This window comes from Barbus barbus (assembly GCF_936440315.1).
Source record: "Barbus barbus genome assembly, chromosome: 33".
NCBI lineage: Eukaryota > Metazoa > Chordata > Actinopteri > Cypriniformes > Cyprinidae > Barbus > Barbus barbus.
The window spans coordinates 21,996,401-22,009,045 of NC_136761.1; the positions used below are offsets into that span (position 1 = coordinate 21,996,401).

At 38.1% G+C, this 12,645-nt stretch overlaps 2 protein-coding genes and 1 pseudogene across 3 annotated transcripts in view; 1 reads left to right on the plus strand and 2 right to left on the minus strand.

The window, feature by feature from the left end:
* Positions 1 to 9,175, plus strand: part of LOC306853108 (proto-oncogene DBL-like) — a 28,988-nt gene extending 19,813 nt beyond the window's left edge. Inside the window, exons 26-30 of the mRNA XM_079390297.1 lie at positions 1,607 to 1,707; positions 6,060 to 6,172; positions 6,254 to 6,366; positions 7,337 to 7,440; positions 7,530 to 9,175. Of these exons, the coding sequence (XP_079246423.1) occupies positions 1,607 to 1,707; positions 6,060 to 6,172; positions 6,254 to 6,366; positions 7,337 to 7,440; positions 7,530 to 7,570 (472 nt within the window). The 3' untranslated portion in view covers positions 7,571 to 9,175. The remainder of the gene's footprint in view (positions 1 to 1,606; positions 1,708 to 6,059; positions 6,173 to 6,253; positions 6,367 to 7,336; positions 7,441 to 7,529) is intronic.
* LOC306853479 (uncharacterized protein) lies at positions 4,718 to 5,857 on the minus strand (the record flags this gene model as incomplete). Its single annotated transcript, XM_079390929.1, has 2 exons — positions 4,961 to 5,857; positions 4,718 to 4,898 (listed from the first exon to the last, which is right to left on the minus strand). The coding sequence occupies exons 1-2, from the start codon at positions 5,134 to 5,136 to the stop codon at positions 4,718 to 4,720; spliced, it is 357 nt and encodes a 118-aa protein (XP_079247055.1). The 5' UTR covers positions 5,137 to 5,857.
* Positions 4,983 to 11,974, minus strand: LOC306853109 (coagulation factor IX-like; annotated as a pseudogene). The gene is made up of 5 exons (XR_013786054.1): positions 11,719 to 11,974; positions 11,474 to 11,591; positions 10,422 to 10,911; positions 6,075 to 6,169; positions 4,983 to 5,105 (listed from the first exon to the last, which is right to left on the minus strand). The product of XR_013786054.1 is annotated as a coagulation factor IX-like (transcript).
* Positions 11,975 to 12,645: the final 671 nt, after the last annotated feature.

Genomic DNA, 12,645 nt, shown 5'->3' on the forward strand with positions numbered 1-12,645 from the left:
TTTTACTATTGATGTTATATTTTTTTAACTTTATATGGCATTAAATTATATAACATTTTATATTATATATATATATATATATATATATATATACTGTATATATGTTAGTGCATCATACAAAATATTTATTTTTAAATAAATGCTGTTTCTGTTATAAAAAAAAAAAAAGAGAGAAAGAAAGAAGCTCTTCTTGAGAGAAATCAGAATATTATAATGATTTCTGAAGGATAGTGTGACATTGAAGACCGGAAGCTTTACCATCGCAGGAATAAATTACATTTTAAAATATATTAAAACATAAAAATATATAATTTACAGACAGAAGTTAAAAATATATAATATAAAGATTATATATATATATATATATATATATATATATATTTATATACTGTGTGTGTATGTATGTGTATATATATATATATATATATATATATATATATATATATATATATATATATATATATATACACACACAGTATATAAATATATATATATTTTTTTTTTCTTTTTTTTCTTTAGTATACAACTTATGGTTTATATGTCTTTAGATTTTGATGTATTAAGATTTTAATTATGTCATATTAGTGAGGGATTTTACTTCAAGCATATAATGTTTCAGTTCCTAATAAAGTTACTGACCAACTGTTTTATTTACTCACCAATGCAGTTTTTACTCACATTTTGGCGAGTGTTAATTTTGGATCCATGTATAAGCCATATTTAAAACATATTACTTGTATTTGCATAGACAGAACCCGTACACATTCAGGATGTCTCATTTTAACAAATCAATTCAGTAAAAGTATGTAAAAGTACTCAGTGTATGAAAATGTTCTGCTGATGATGGGAATGAAGCCGCTGTGTGTGGTTGCCTGTCCTCCCGCAGGGCCGTGCGGCCTTCCGGTGGCGTTCTTAAGGGCTGCCTCCCCCGTCTGGACCTTGTGTCCCTCTCGGGGGGTGTGTGTGTGTGCCTTCGCGCTCGGAGCCCACGCCTCACTCGCCCCTCCCAGCGACAGTGACGCTCAGTGGTAAATCAGGCAGGAGGAGGGTCACTCTGATCTGTGCTCCGTCACATACAGGGCTGCTACGGCCACACTTTAACCACCATCGCCGTCCCCTCCATACACACCCCACCCCTCTGATCACACCAGTAGTACCCTTATCATTAACATAATGGGCAGACGCCTTGCCAGCATCTCTGCATCTGTTTTGCATGACATGCAAACAAAAGCAAACACCAGAAGAGTTTGGTTTGACTCCATTGTTTTGGCTGTTAAGCAGCGCTTTGAAGACAGGACTTATTTTGAGATCAAGACAAATATGATAAAGTGGTTGTAACCGGCTCAGCCTGTTGAGTCATATTTTGACAAATCAATACTGTATCGCTTATTTTCGCTCCATTTCCTTATCAGCACATCTCTATGCTGTTATGAAAGAGTCATTTGCCTTGCAGGCCTGAAATTACCACCATCTGTCCATATCTGCCAGCTTCTTACATGGTTTGCGCTGGGCTAATGGTTGGTTTGGCTCTTGTGTTTCATATAGAAAAGATGGTGCATGTGTGAATAATGGTTTATTTACTTCTAGCTCTACTCTTGTCCCACAGCAAACAGCAAAGAGCGTCAGTCAGCTCAGAGGGGACTGAGTCGGGCCACAGCAGTCCAGATCCGTTCAGCTGCTCTAACCAGCACCAGCGCAACAGACGCAGTGAGCATTACGCACACAAACACCTGCACATACTCACCTAATCTTTGTTGAGATATGTAAATGCGGGATGTGTTAAATGTACACATTTTCTTTAACTAGACTTGTTGTTAAAAGACCAAACATGGAATCTTGAAGTGTATTTATGCATTTGCTGTAGTGTATCCTAGAAGCAGGAAAACAAGTATGATGAAACAAGATTGTTTGTGGGTAATAGTGTATCATTCGAACATTAGCATTATTATCATTGATATACACTGCGTATATACAACATACCTATTATATCGTATATTCAACATATACATACCGTAAAAGTTTGGGGCAAGTATAATTTTTTTTTAAAGAAATTAATAATTTTATTCAGCAAAGATGCATTCATTTTATCAAGAGAGACAGTGAAGACTTTTACATTGTTACAAAATATATTTTTGTAAAAAAGTATTACTATTTCAACTAAAATATTAAGTAGCGCTCTGTTTTCAACACTGATAATAATAAATGTTTCTTGAGCAGTAAATCAGCATATTAGAATGATTTCTGAAGGATCATGTGACATTGAAGACCAGAGTAATAATGATACAATGTTTTACAATATTACTGTTTTTACTGTATTTTAGATCAAGTAAATTCAGCATTGATCAGCTTATTCATACTTGCCCCAAATGTTTATGGTACATGTGCATGTATATATACAGTACATGTTAATAATTGATATAATATTTATTATTATTTTTACTATTATTATACATTTAATAATATTATTTATTTTTATTTTTATCATATTTGTTGTGTTTGTATATTGTCTTTCAAGTTCAAGTTTATTTGTATAGCGCTTTTTACGATACAAATCGTTGCAAAGCAGCTCTACAGGAAATTAAGTTTGCACAATATATTTATATATTGCAGAACCTTAATATATTTAGTTTATGGCAAAATTTGGTAATTCTGTATGTTGTCTGAGCATTGGCATCCTCTGAGGTCCTCTGAGGGGTTGGCATTATCTTTTCTCAGGTGTTCGGTCATCTCAGATCATTTAAGGGTTGGATCCAGACTGAAGCTTCTGTAATTCCTAGTTACCACGGGATGTTAAACAAATAGAGACATAATTAGCGTAGCTGCTGTTCCATCTAAGCAAAAAATATTTGTTCAACCCAAGCTAAAGAATAATAATAATGTACATTTGATCAGATATAACTGCAGTACAATATTATAAGACGCATTATGTGAATGCTTGGCTAAAGAAATGTGTCTTTAATCTAGATTTAAACAGATAGAGTGTGTCTGAACCCCGAACATTATCAGGAAGGTTATTCCAGAGTTTGGGAGCCAAATGTGAAAAAGCTCTACCTCCTTTAGTGGACTTTGCTATCCTAGGTACTACCAAAAGTCCAGAGTTTTGCGACCTTAGGGAGCGGGTTGGATTGTAGCGTGGTAGAAGACGAGTTAGGTACGCAGGAGCTAAACCATTTAGGGCCTTATAGGCAAGTAATAATATTTTGTAAATGATACGGAACTTAATAGGTAGCCAGTGCAGAGACTGTAAAATTGGGGTAATATGATCATATTTTCTTGACCTGGTAAGAACTCTAGCCACTGCATTTTGGACTATCTGTAGCTTGTTTATTGAAGATGCAGGACAACCACCTAGCAGTGCATTACAATAGTCCAGTCTAGAGGTCATGAATGCATGAACTAGCTTTTCTGCATCAGAAACAGGTAGCATGTTTTGAAGATTGGCAATGTTTCTAAGATGGAAGAATGCTGTTTTTGTAACATGGGAAATATGATTTTCAAAGGACAAGTTGCTGTCTAATATAACACCCAGATTTTTGACTTTAGAGGACGTAACAGTGCATCCGTCTAGTTGTAAATTGTAATCCAAGAGATTCTGTGTACTGTTTTTTTTGGTCCAATAAGTAATATCTCTGTCTCATCTGAATTTAATAGGAGGAAATTATTGGTCATCCAATCTTTTCCATTTTTTACACAATCTATTAGCTTAGATAGTTGAGAAGTTTCATCTAGTCTTGTTGAGATATATAGTTGAGTATCATCAGCATAACAATGAAAACTAATCCCGTATTTTCTAATAATATTACCAAGAGGCAACATGTATATTGAAAATAGCAGAGGACCTAGGACAGATCCATGTGGTACTCCATACTTTACTGGTGATAATTGAGATTACTCCCCATTTAAATGAACAAAGTGGTAGCGATCGGACAGGTAGGATCTAAACCATCTTAAAGCCTGCCCTTGAATACCAGTATAGTGTTGTAATTGATCTATGAGTATGTCATGGTCTATAGTGTCGAACGCAGCACTAAGATGGTTAATACTAGCAATGAGATGCAGCCTTGGTCTGAAGCAAGTCATTTGTAATTTTAACAAGTGCAGTTTCTGTACTATGGTGAGGCCTGAAACCTGACTGAAATTCTTCATAGAGATCATTTCTTTGCAAGAAGGATCACAATTGAGCAGAGACAACTTTTTCTAAAATTTTAGACATAAACAATTGTTAGTCAGGTGGAGCGTAGCGTCCTGGAGATGTTGTCCGACAGGAGTTCCGCTCCGACTCTGCTGGGGTGCAGGCCATCAGCACGGAAAAGCCTAGGACGCTCCCAGAAAAAATTCCAATTATTAACAAAGAGCAGTTTCTGTTCTTTACACCATGACATTAACCATTAATTTAAAGCAAAAAGTCTACTGAACCTTTCGTGTCCTCGTCGATACGTGGGAAGCGGTCCTGACGCAATGATCGTCGTCGCGGGTGATGTGCTGCGTACCGTCTCAATCAGGCTCCTGAAGTCCCTCTTCAGTGTCTCCGTCTGCCGCAGCTTGGTGTCGTTAACCCCCGCGTGCAGCACGACAGCACCGATGCTCTCATCGCCCTTCAGGATCGCGGGTATCTGCGCAGAAACATCGAGAACACGAGCACCGGGGAAACAGTGAGTGTGCACTTTACCTTCAGCTAACGTAGCACGGACGTGCCGGATGATGGAGTCTCCGACGATCACAGCGTCGCGTTCCGTCTCGCGGAGGGGAGCGAAGCGGTTCCGGCTGGAGATCTCGAAGACCGGAGGTGGCGGAGGGGGAGAGGTCGTCGCCCAGGGCCTGGCTCGCATCTTCCGCTGCTGGTGCACCCAGTGTCCATGAAGGATATCTGGGAAGATCGCGTCCTGGGTGCACAGGGTCTGTGCAGAGAAACACATGGAGTAGAGGTGGTGGTAGTGTTAGCAGCGTGCTGTATACTTACCCCGTATTGTGAGCGTCAGCCCGGGATGTTTCCAGCGTGGCTCTCCGCTCTCTCAGCTGGGCCTGCTTTTCCACCAGGTCGTGGATCTGCTTCTCCACGGCCTCCAGCTCCAGCTGCACCGAATGCAGCTCGAATGTGTCCTCACCTGCACTCAAAGGTAGAGACACATCCGCCATTTAAGCAAGTAACTGTGAAACAATGGTAGTGTGTGAATAGAGTATTAGCAATGTAAGCGAGATTAGCGGCAGCCACGCTGCCGATGCTAACGGGCTATAAGCTAATAGTAGACTCGATAAATCAAAATAAAACTAGTGATAACAAGGCGCTCTGATTGGTTTTGTTTTAGAATGCTATAGGGGATATATTCACACGTTATAGAAACGAAAATGATAGTGTATAAAATTGTTTTTAAGATGGATGATAAAATGGATAAAGAATCAACTTGATGGAGCTCAAACTCAAAACACGCAGTCACAAATCAGAGCATGCGTATCAACGCTTATCCGTGAAAACCATGTTCCCTGGTGAGAGGGGGGCGAGAGATGGGAAATCTTATATTGTCTGTATATCTATATTTTCCTGTGAATTTACTAATTGTTTTGGGTGAGAGTAAGTAGTATAACTGTAAATGGTCAGGTAAAGAAACCTACAAATGACATGACAGTATTGCAACACATGTAAATGCATTGCATTTTAAATTCAGAAAGCAACTGCATGTGAAATCAAGTATTTGTCCTGATAACTAAAAATGTTTTGGGCCTTAGATATACTCACCAACTTCTAAACACATATTTTGCACACATACTAAGCAGTGTAGTTGAAGCGTAATGTTTGCTGTTAAAAATTACCCAAGCCAACACACATTCATGTTTCTGCCATAAAACCATTATCCATGTCACCACAAACTTCAACTACACACTCAGTATGAAACTTGAAAGAGCATGTGATTTCTCCACCCACATGCATGATCTCTGAAGCTCACGAAGGCTGTCAGCATCAGTTAGGCTCATCAGACACTGTATATTAAATTCAGAATGTAATTTATGAATCAGAATGCAACGATTTACACCGAAACATGCACATGGTGTGTTTGTGGTAGGCTGGCCGGGCGCACCTTATTCTGTAGATATCTGTGAAGGTCTGGAGGACTGGAGTGGAGCAAACAGCCTCTCTAACCCGTCTGACACTGAGGAGGAGGACACCGCCCATCTGGTGAGAGACGAACATCCCACACTCACTCACTCATGTAGGGCGACACTTGTTATTTTTTACTTGCTCATCTGTTTGTTTTAGGTTGCAGGTAGATACAGGGCCTTCGTTGACTGGCATAAAAATGGGACAGATAACTTCATCATTAAGTGTGGTGATGTCATACAACTACAGCATGAGGAAAATGATGGCCAGTGGTGAGTGATGTGTGCGAACTTAAAGGGACATTCTGGGAGAAATGCAACATTCAAAAATGACAATTCTGTCATCATTTACTCACCCTCATGTTGTTCCAAACCTCTATGACTTAACATAAAAGAAGATGTATTGAGAAATGTCTCAGTGGTACAAATTGGAAGTCAAGTGAACATCAATGGTTACCAGAATATTTTAATATATCTTCTTTGTGTTCCACTAGAGAGAACATGATACAGGTTTGGAAGAATATGATAATTGATTATAGAAATTTTATTTTGGGGTAAACTATCAATATCTTGATTTCAAATTTAAAAAATATTTGAATAGTGAAGTGTTATGGGAAATGTAGTCCCATATCAAAAAGAACAATTTAGCCAACTTTACCAGAATTGGGCAATATTCAGAATTACTTTAAATCCCATTCAAATGCAAAAGTTGATTTAATGAATTTATGAATTTCCTTTCATTATATTCCTTCTTTTGAAAATTCTAATTCTACATCTTGTTTGTAACCTTAATTCTAATTCAGGAATTTAATTGGAGTTTAAAGGGCATTATCAATTAAATACTGAATGTGGCAAAACTCTGAACCTTCACATTTATACTTCTACACCATCCATAGACTTTTACACAGTTATTGAACTGAACTTACTTGAGCTGAATAATAACACTGTTGCTTTTTTAGAGCTGCTTTACAGCAGAATTTGGATTTGTCTTAAGTTTTATGCAGCTGGTATCACTGATTATGTTACTTTCCTGTTTAATAATGTGAAGCTGCTACAGATACCGCTGTGTAAATAAAGGTGACTTGACTTTCATTATGAGTGAACTTCTTTCTGTGGTACCTGTAGGTAAATTAACCTGATTATTTCATTAAAACGCATTAGTTCAACAACACAAATTTTGTGGCACTAAAATGGGTTTAGATATTGGTTCGGTGTGAATCAGTATAGCTGTATACTCTTACAGGCTGGTGAAGAATCTGAGTCGCAGACAGGAAGGCCGTATCCCTTCTGCCAACCTGCAGGGCATCCTGGGGGAAAGCATCAAGAATCACTCCAACCGGCTTGGAGGTGAGAGTCCATTTGGACATCCACTGCCTTTTTAGTACAGTTCCAAGATGAGTTTGCTTAAGATCCATTCTGCCATATCTTCTGTGCAGACCCAGGGAATCGTAAGCTGCGGAAGCTCAGCTCGCCGTGAAGGAATGGCCCAGTGCAATACTGGACATTTAACATTCACACTTGGTAGCTCAGACTGTATGTGACTACATGGATTCAGACCTGACCAGCAGGATCGTATTCCAGAGTTTTTGTACTGATCCTCATTGACAGATGCTACCAAAATGCAAAAGACAAATCGTTTTACATCTTACGAGAGATCTCCACCATTTCAGAAAACCCAGAGAGCGCCTGTAAACACCTGTCCTCTGCCTAAATACACTTCAGTCCTCCTGACTAGGTGAAGCCTAGAACTTTCTGACACTGGGATTGTCCCAGTAGACTTTGCAGTTGTTTTTAATGAATCAAGGCCCATCAAAAGGCCCCTTCGTCGCTGTCTTCACCGTTAACCCTCTCAGAAGACCTATGAAAATTTTTTAAACTGTTTGTTTGTGCTGTTATTTATCTTGTACTGTTATATTTATCCTCAGTCTGAGCTCTTCCTGAGTACTTCAATGCCAAATCATGCAGTGCCATAATGCCGGTTTCCCCTCTTTTATTTAATGCAGACTTTGCTCAGTAGTGCACTAGTTACTTCAAAAAAATATTTATAAGCACTTTATTCAGGTCACACAAATTTGTGGCCGTTTGTGTCTCTCTACAGCTTTAAACCGGATGAATTTTGCATGCCGTCAATTCTTACCTCTCTTATTGAGTAAAATTCTCTTGTCAGGCACTTTACATGCAGAATCTACTCTGCCAGCTTGAAGACCTGGGGGCCGTCATGTAAATGTTGACTTTGGAGCCACAAATATGAGTTATGAGGGGGTGAGCAGAGCACACGTGTGTTGAATGTGTGGCACGGCTGCACAATCAGAGCCGTGTTAATGGAGGTTTCTTATTAAGTGAGATCATACAGCAAACATTAAATACACCCACTGTTTAGAATGCTTAATGAAATATTAATTGCTGACGATAAATTTACTACATTAAATCAGGCCCACAGTTGGAGGGCTGACTTTGATATACCAGCTTTTGAAGTGGAAATGAGCTGTGTGTAGCAGCAGGAGATGCTGTGGAGTACATATCTCTTATGTTATTAATTTTGCTATCAAGTTGTTCCCTTCCAGCGTGGAGCTCCAGCCACCCACTCAAAATCAAGCCATGTAAAGGACAACTGCCTGTAGACTGTGCTGTATTAGCCATATATACTGTCAGCTTTGCATATTTATATGCTTATTTGTGTCCAAACGTCTGAGAGCACATTTTTTCCATCATGTTCAAGTTCATTTTGTAAATGTAGTTTTTCACTCAGATGTAATTTTAAACTAAAGCATTTTCACTAATGGTCTCAGACTTTTGGACCTCACTATATCTAATGGCATTTAATCCTGATTTTTGTTTTTGTTTGTTTTCGGGACTGGCTTCTAAATTATTATTTTTGAAGGAATGTATCTGTGTTGACTGTTGTATTGTAACAATATTGTATTTAAATTTGTACAGCCTATTCAAAATTAAGAAATATGTTTTTTTAAATAAAACTATTTAATAGTAAATAATTTGTACCTTATTATTTAACTACTCTAGCATTTAAACGTTTGGGGTCGGTAACATTTTCCTACGTCTGCTCACCAAGTATTTATTTGATCTGAGCATATATTGAATACAGTAAAAACGGTAATACTGTGAAATATTATTAGTTTTTTTCTATTTCAATGCATTTTAAAATGTAATTTATTCTTGTGATTGCAAAGCTTAATTTTCAGCATCATTACTCCAGTCTTCAGTGTCAAATGATAATTCATAAATCATTTGCTGCTCAAGAAATATTACTTATGTTGAAATCAGTTGTGCTGCTTAATATTTTTGTGGTTATATTCGGTGTTACATTTTTCAGATTTTTTTTTTTTCTTTTTTGATGAATAGAAAGTTCAAAGAACACCATTTATTTGAAATCGAAATCTTTGGAACATTATTGTCTTTACTGTATCCTCTCTGAATGAAACACACTTCTTTCCATAGAAAAAAATCTGACTGAGCCCAAATGTTTAAGCGGTAGTGTATATATTAATTAATATAAATATATTAATAATGATAATAAAAAAATAGTTCAAGTTATAATGAGATTTTTTAGAATTAGACTTTGTAGAGTCAAAGGCACATCATAAACATCAACTGTGTTGTTATCTCCCAGAGACTAGCCTCAAATGATGAAAGGATCTTTTGTGAGATCTGAGTGATCTGATGCCTCCAGTGTTTATGGGTAAGATCCAGTGATTTTCAGAACTAGGTCACGAATGCTGTTGAAATCTTAAGTAGGTTTCTAGTGTCAGATATTTTCAGTCATCTCCCCTCACGTTCCTCCAGTTTTCCCTCTGAAGGCAGTGGAAGTTCAAAGCCTGAGGGGCTACATTTTTTTTTCTTGCTGTCTGAATGAGAGATTGAGCTCTCAGTCAAGAAACCTTAGCAGGTTCTAACCATGTAGCAAGGCAGTATAGTATACTGCTTAATAACATACCTGCTTTCATTAAACCACAGGGGAAAACAGTATATGTCTATGGATTATGGATTATTATATGTCCTTATGGGACAGTGAAGGTACTAAGTCATGTATTGCCGCACAGGGTTTATTGATGGAATCTCACTGGCCAGCCAGGTCTTGGGGGCGGAGCATGACTACAATCTGTTACAGATTACAAACAATCTAAATGTATTTATTTCACCTGATTAAACAAGTGCATCTTTTCTCTCCAGGTTTCAATAGGCCTACTTCATGTGTGCAGATGAGATGAGAATTCAAGATCATAGATCCACATTTTTAAGCAGTACTCCCTTAGTAACACCCATGACGTGCTGTATCCAACGATAATAGTTACCAACCTGTGTGTACACACCATACTTCCCTTTCTTGGCACATTCTTCTCCTCAACTGACAATGCCTGTGAGGAACCAGGTGTTGCGGTAGTGTATGGCATGAGGTCCTCCGCTGTCGCCCTGACATGCATTTTTAGGAGAATCTGAGTATCCAGCACAGAACATGAAGTATGTGATCGGGTCACTGCTGCTTTCCTTACACACTGTTCTGGCTACATAAGGCAACTCAACGTTCTGTAGGGTCACTGCACTTCGGCCTTGGAAGCGCAGACGGCCCCAGCCGCTGACAGTAGCCAGAGATCCAGACTGCAGCAGCGAGTTGGAGAAGAGCATGGGTCCCAGGCAAATGGGACGTACAGTTGGGGTAAACCGGATGGGGTTGCGCAGCCGCAACAAGGCAATGTCATGATTGTAGAGGCTTACTTTGGAGTCATAACGGGGATGTGAGATGAAACCGGGTGATGTTCAGATTGTGTTCTGTGCCTTCAGTCTTGGAGACATCATGCTCCCCTGTGAAGCAGTTGTTTAGTTTAGTAATATTATTAATAAATGGTCTTGGAATTGTAAAATATTCAGAAGAAAATGACCTGAGATGCAATGTTGCATATAAGATAATGTTTTTGAAATAATTGTTTTATGCTCACCAAGGCTATATTTATTTGATGCAGTAAAATCACTAATATTGTGAAATATTATTACAATTTAAAATAATTAAGTTAAAATAAGTTTTCTGTTTGAATGTATTTTAAGATGTAGTGTATTTCTGTGATGCAAAGCTGAATTTTCAGCATCATTACTCCAGTCTTCAGTGTCACATGATCCTTCAGAAATCGCGCTAACATAAATTTATTTGGCGTTCAACAAAAGTATCTTATTATTAACAATGGTGAAAACAGTTGTGCTGTTTAATATTTTTGTGTAAACCTTACATCTGGAACTGGGACTCGAACTCGGGTTGCCCGAAGCCCAATGGCACAATTTTTAAATAGGCCTATTATTTAAATTTAAATATTGGCGCCATACAGCAATTTAATTTAATCACGTATTTCCTTGGCTGTTGTTCTAGTCTTACCAACTCTGATGTAGAAGGATCCATTCTGGCTCCCTACTAGACAGTGGGCTGCAGTAATGACCCATAACTGGTTTTGAATGGAGCCTCCACAGAATACCTGCTGTGTTGAGCGCGCCACCTAGAGATCAGCAGTCAACAGGGATAAATGACATGATTTTGGGTGTTGTAGTAGATGTGCCCGTAACTCACTAATTTACTCATAGGCATTTTTGATTGCTAAAGCACATAATATTTATAGTCTTTACCTGCCAAGGGATTTCAGGTAAAGCTGGATTGCCACCAACAATACGGCTTTTTGGGGCACTTACGGTTGGTACAGGAGTCATCAAAAACTCCTCAAATGCCCATTTAGGGAGTTTAACATGAGATGGCGCGATTTCAGTTCTCTTCTTTCTGTTTAGAATTTGAAGGGGTTGTCAAGTTGTCCGGTTTGGAAGTGCTGGATGTGGATTTGATTGTCTTATTGGAAGATTGTGCAGAATTCAGAGGTTGGACCGCTGGCCAAAGTTCTCACAGCTGTTTTAGTGACTTTGCCACATGGAAATGTAACTACTGACACATAAAAAAAAAATACATAGTTTTTTTATGTTTTGCATGAAAATTTTGCCTGCAGTGTCTTTTTTCAAAACATGACGTTTTTTGTAACAATCAGGACATCAGGAATTTAAGAAGTAATTAAATCCCCTATAGGTTCACATGTGAATCCATCTTTGAGTCTGTAACCGGATGCACACTGACATCCTGTCCCATGACTCCATCACAACACAGAAAGGACAGAGGACGGAGATTCAAATCCAGTTTAAATTACTTTAATAATTTGTCTAATTAAATATTAGGCAAATGCATTTTATTTCCTAAATTCTGAGTTTAAGAATATAATGATATCCGGTTCAAATATCATTTAATTTTTTGGTCCAATAGCTACCTAAACATACAGCATAAATTTTTTTTAACTTTAAACAGTAATTTCTGGCCAGAAGTCCTCTATCCATAATGATGCTTCCTCCTCTAGAAAACATTCATCCCATGTTGTCATCTCACATCAAAATACATCAACGTATTTGTTTAGAACGGTTTTGGACTGTTTCCGCTTGTAAACGGTGCTTGATCTATGCATGTTTCTCTATTGATTCAGGCAAGACGGAGAGAATCAGAAGAGAAAGCAATATTAT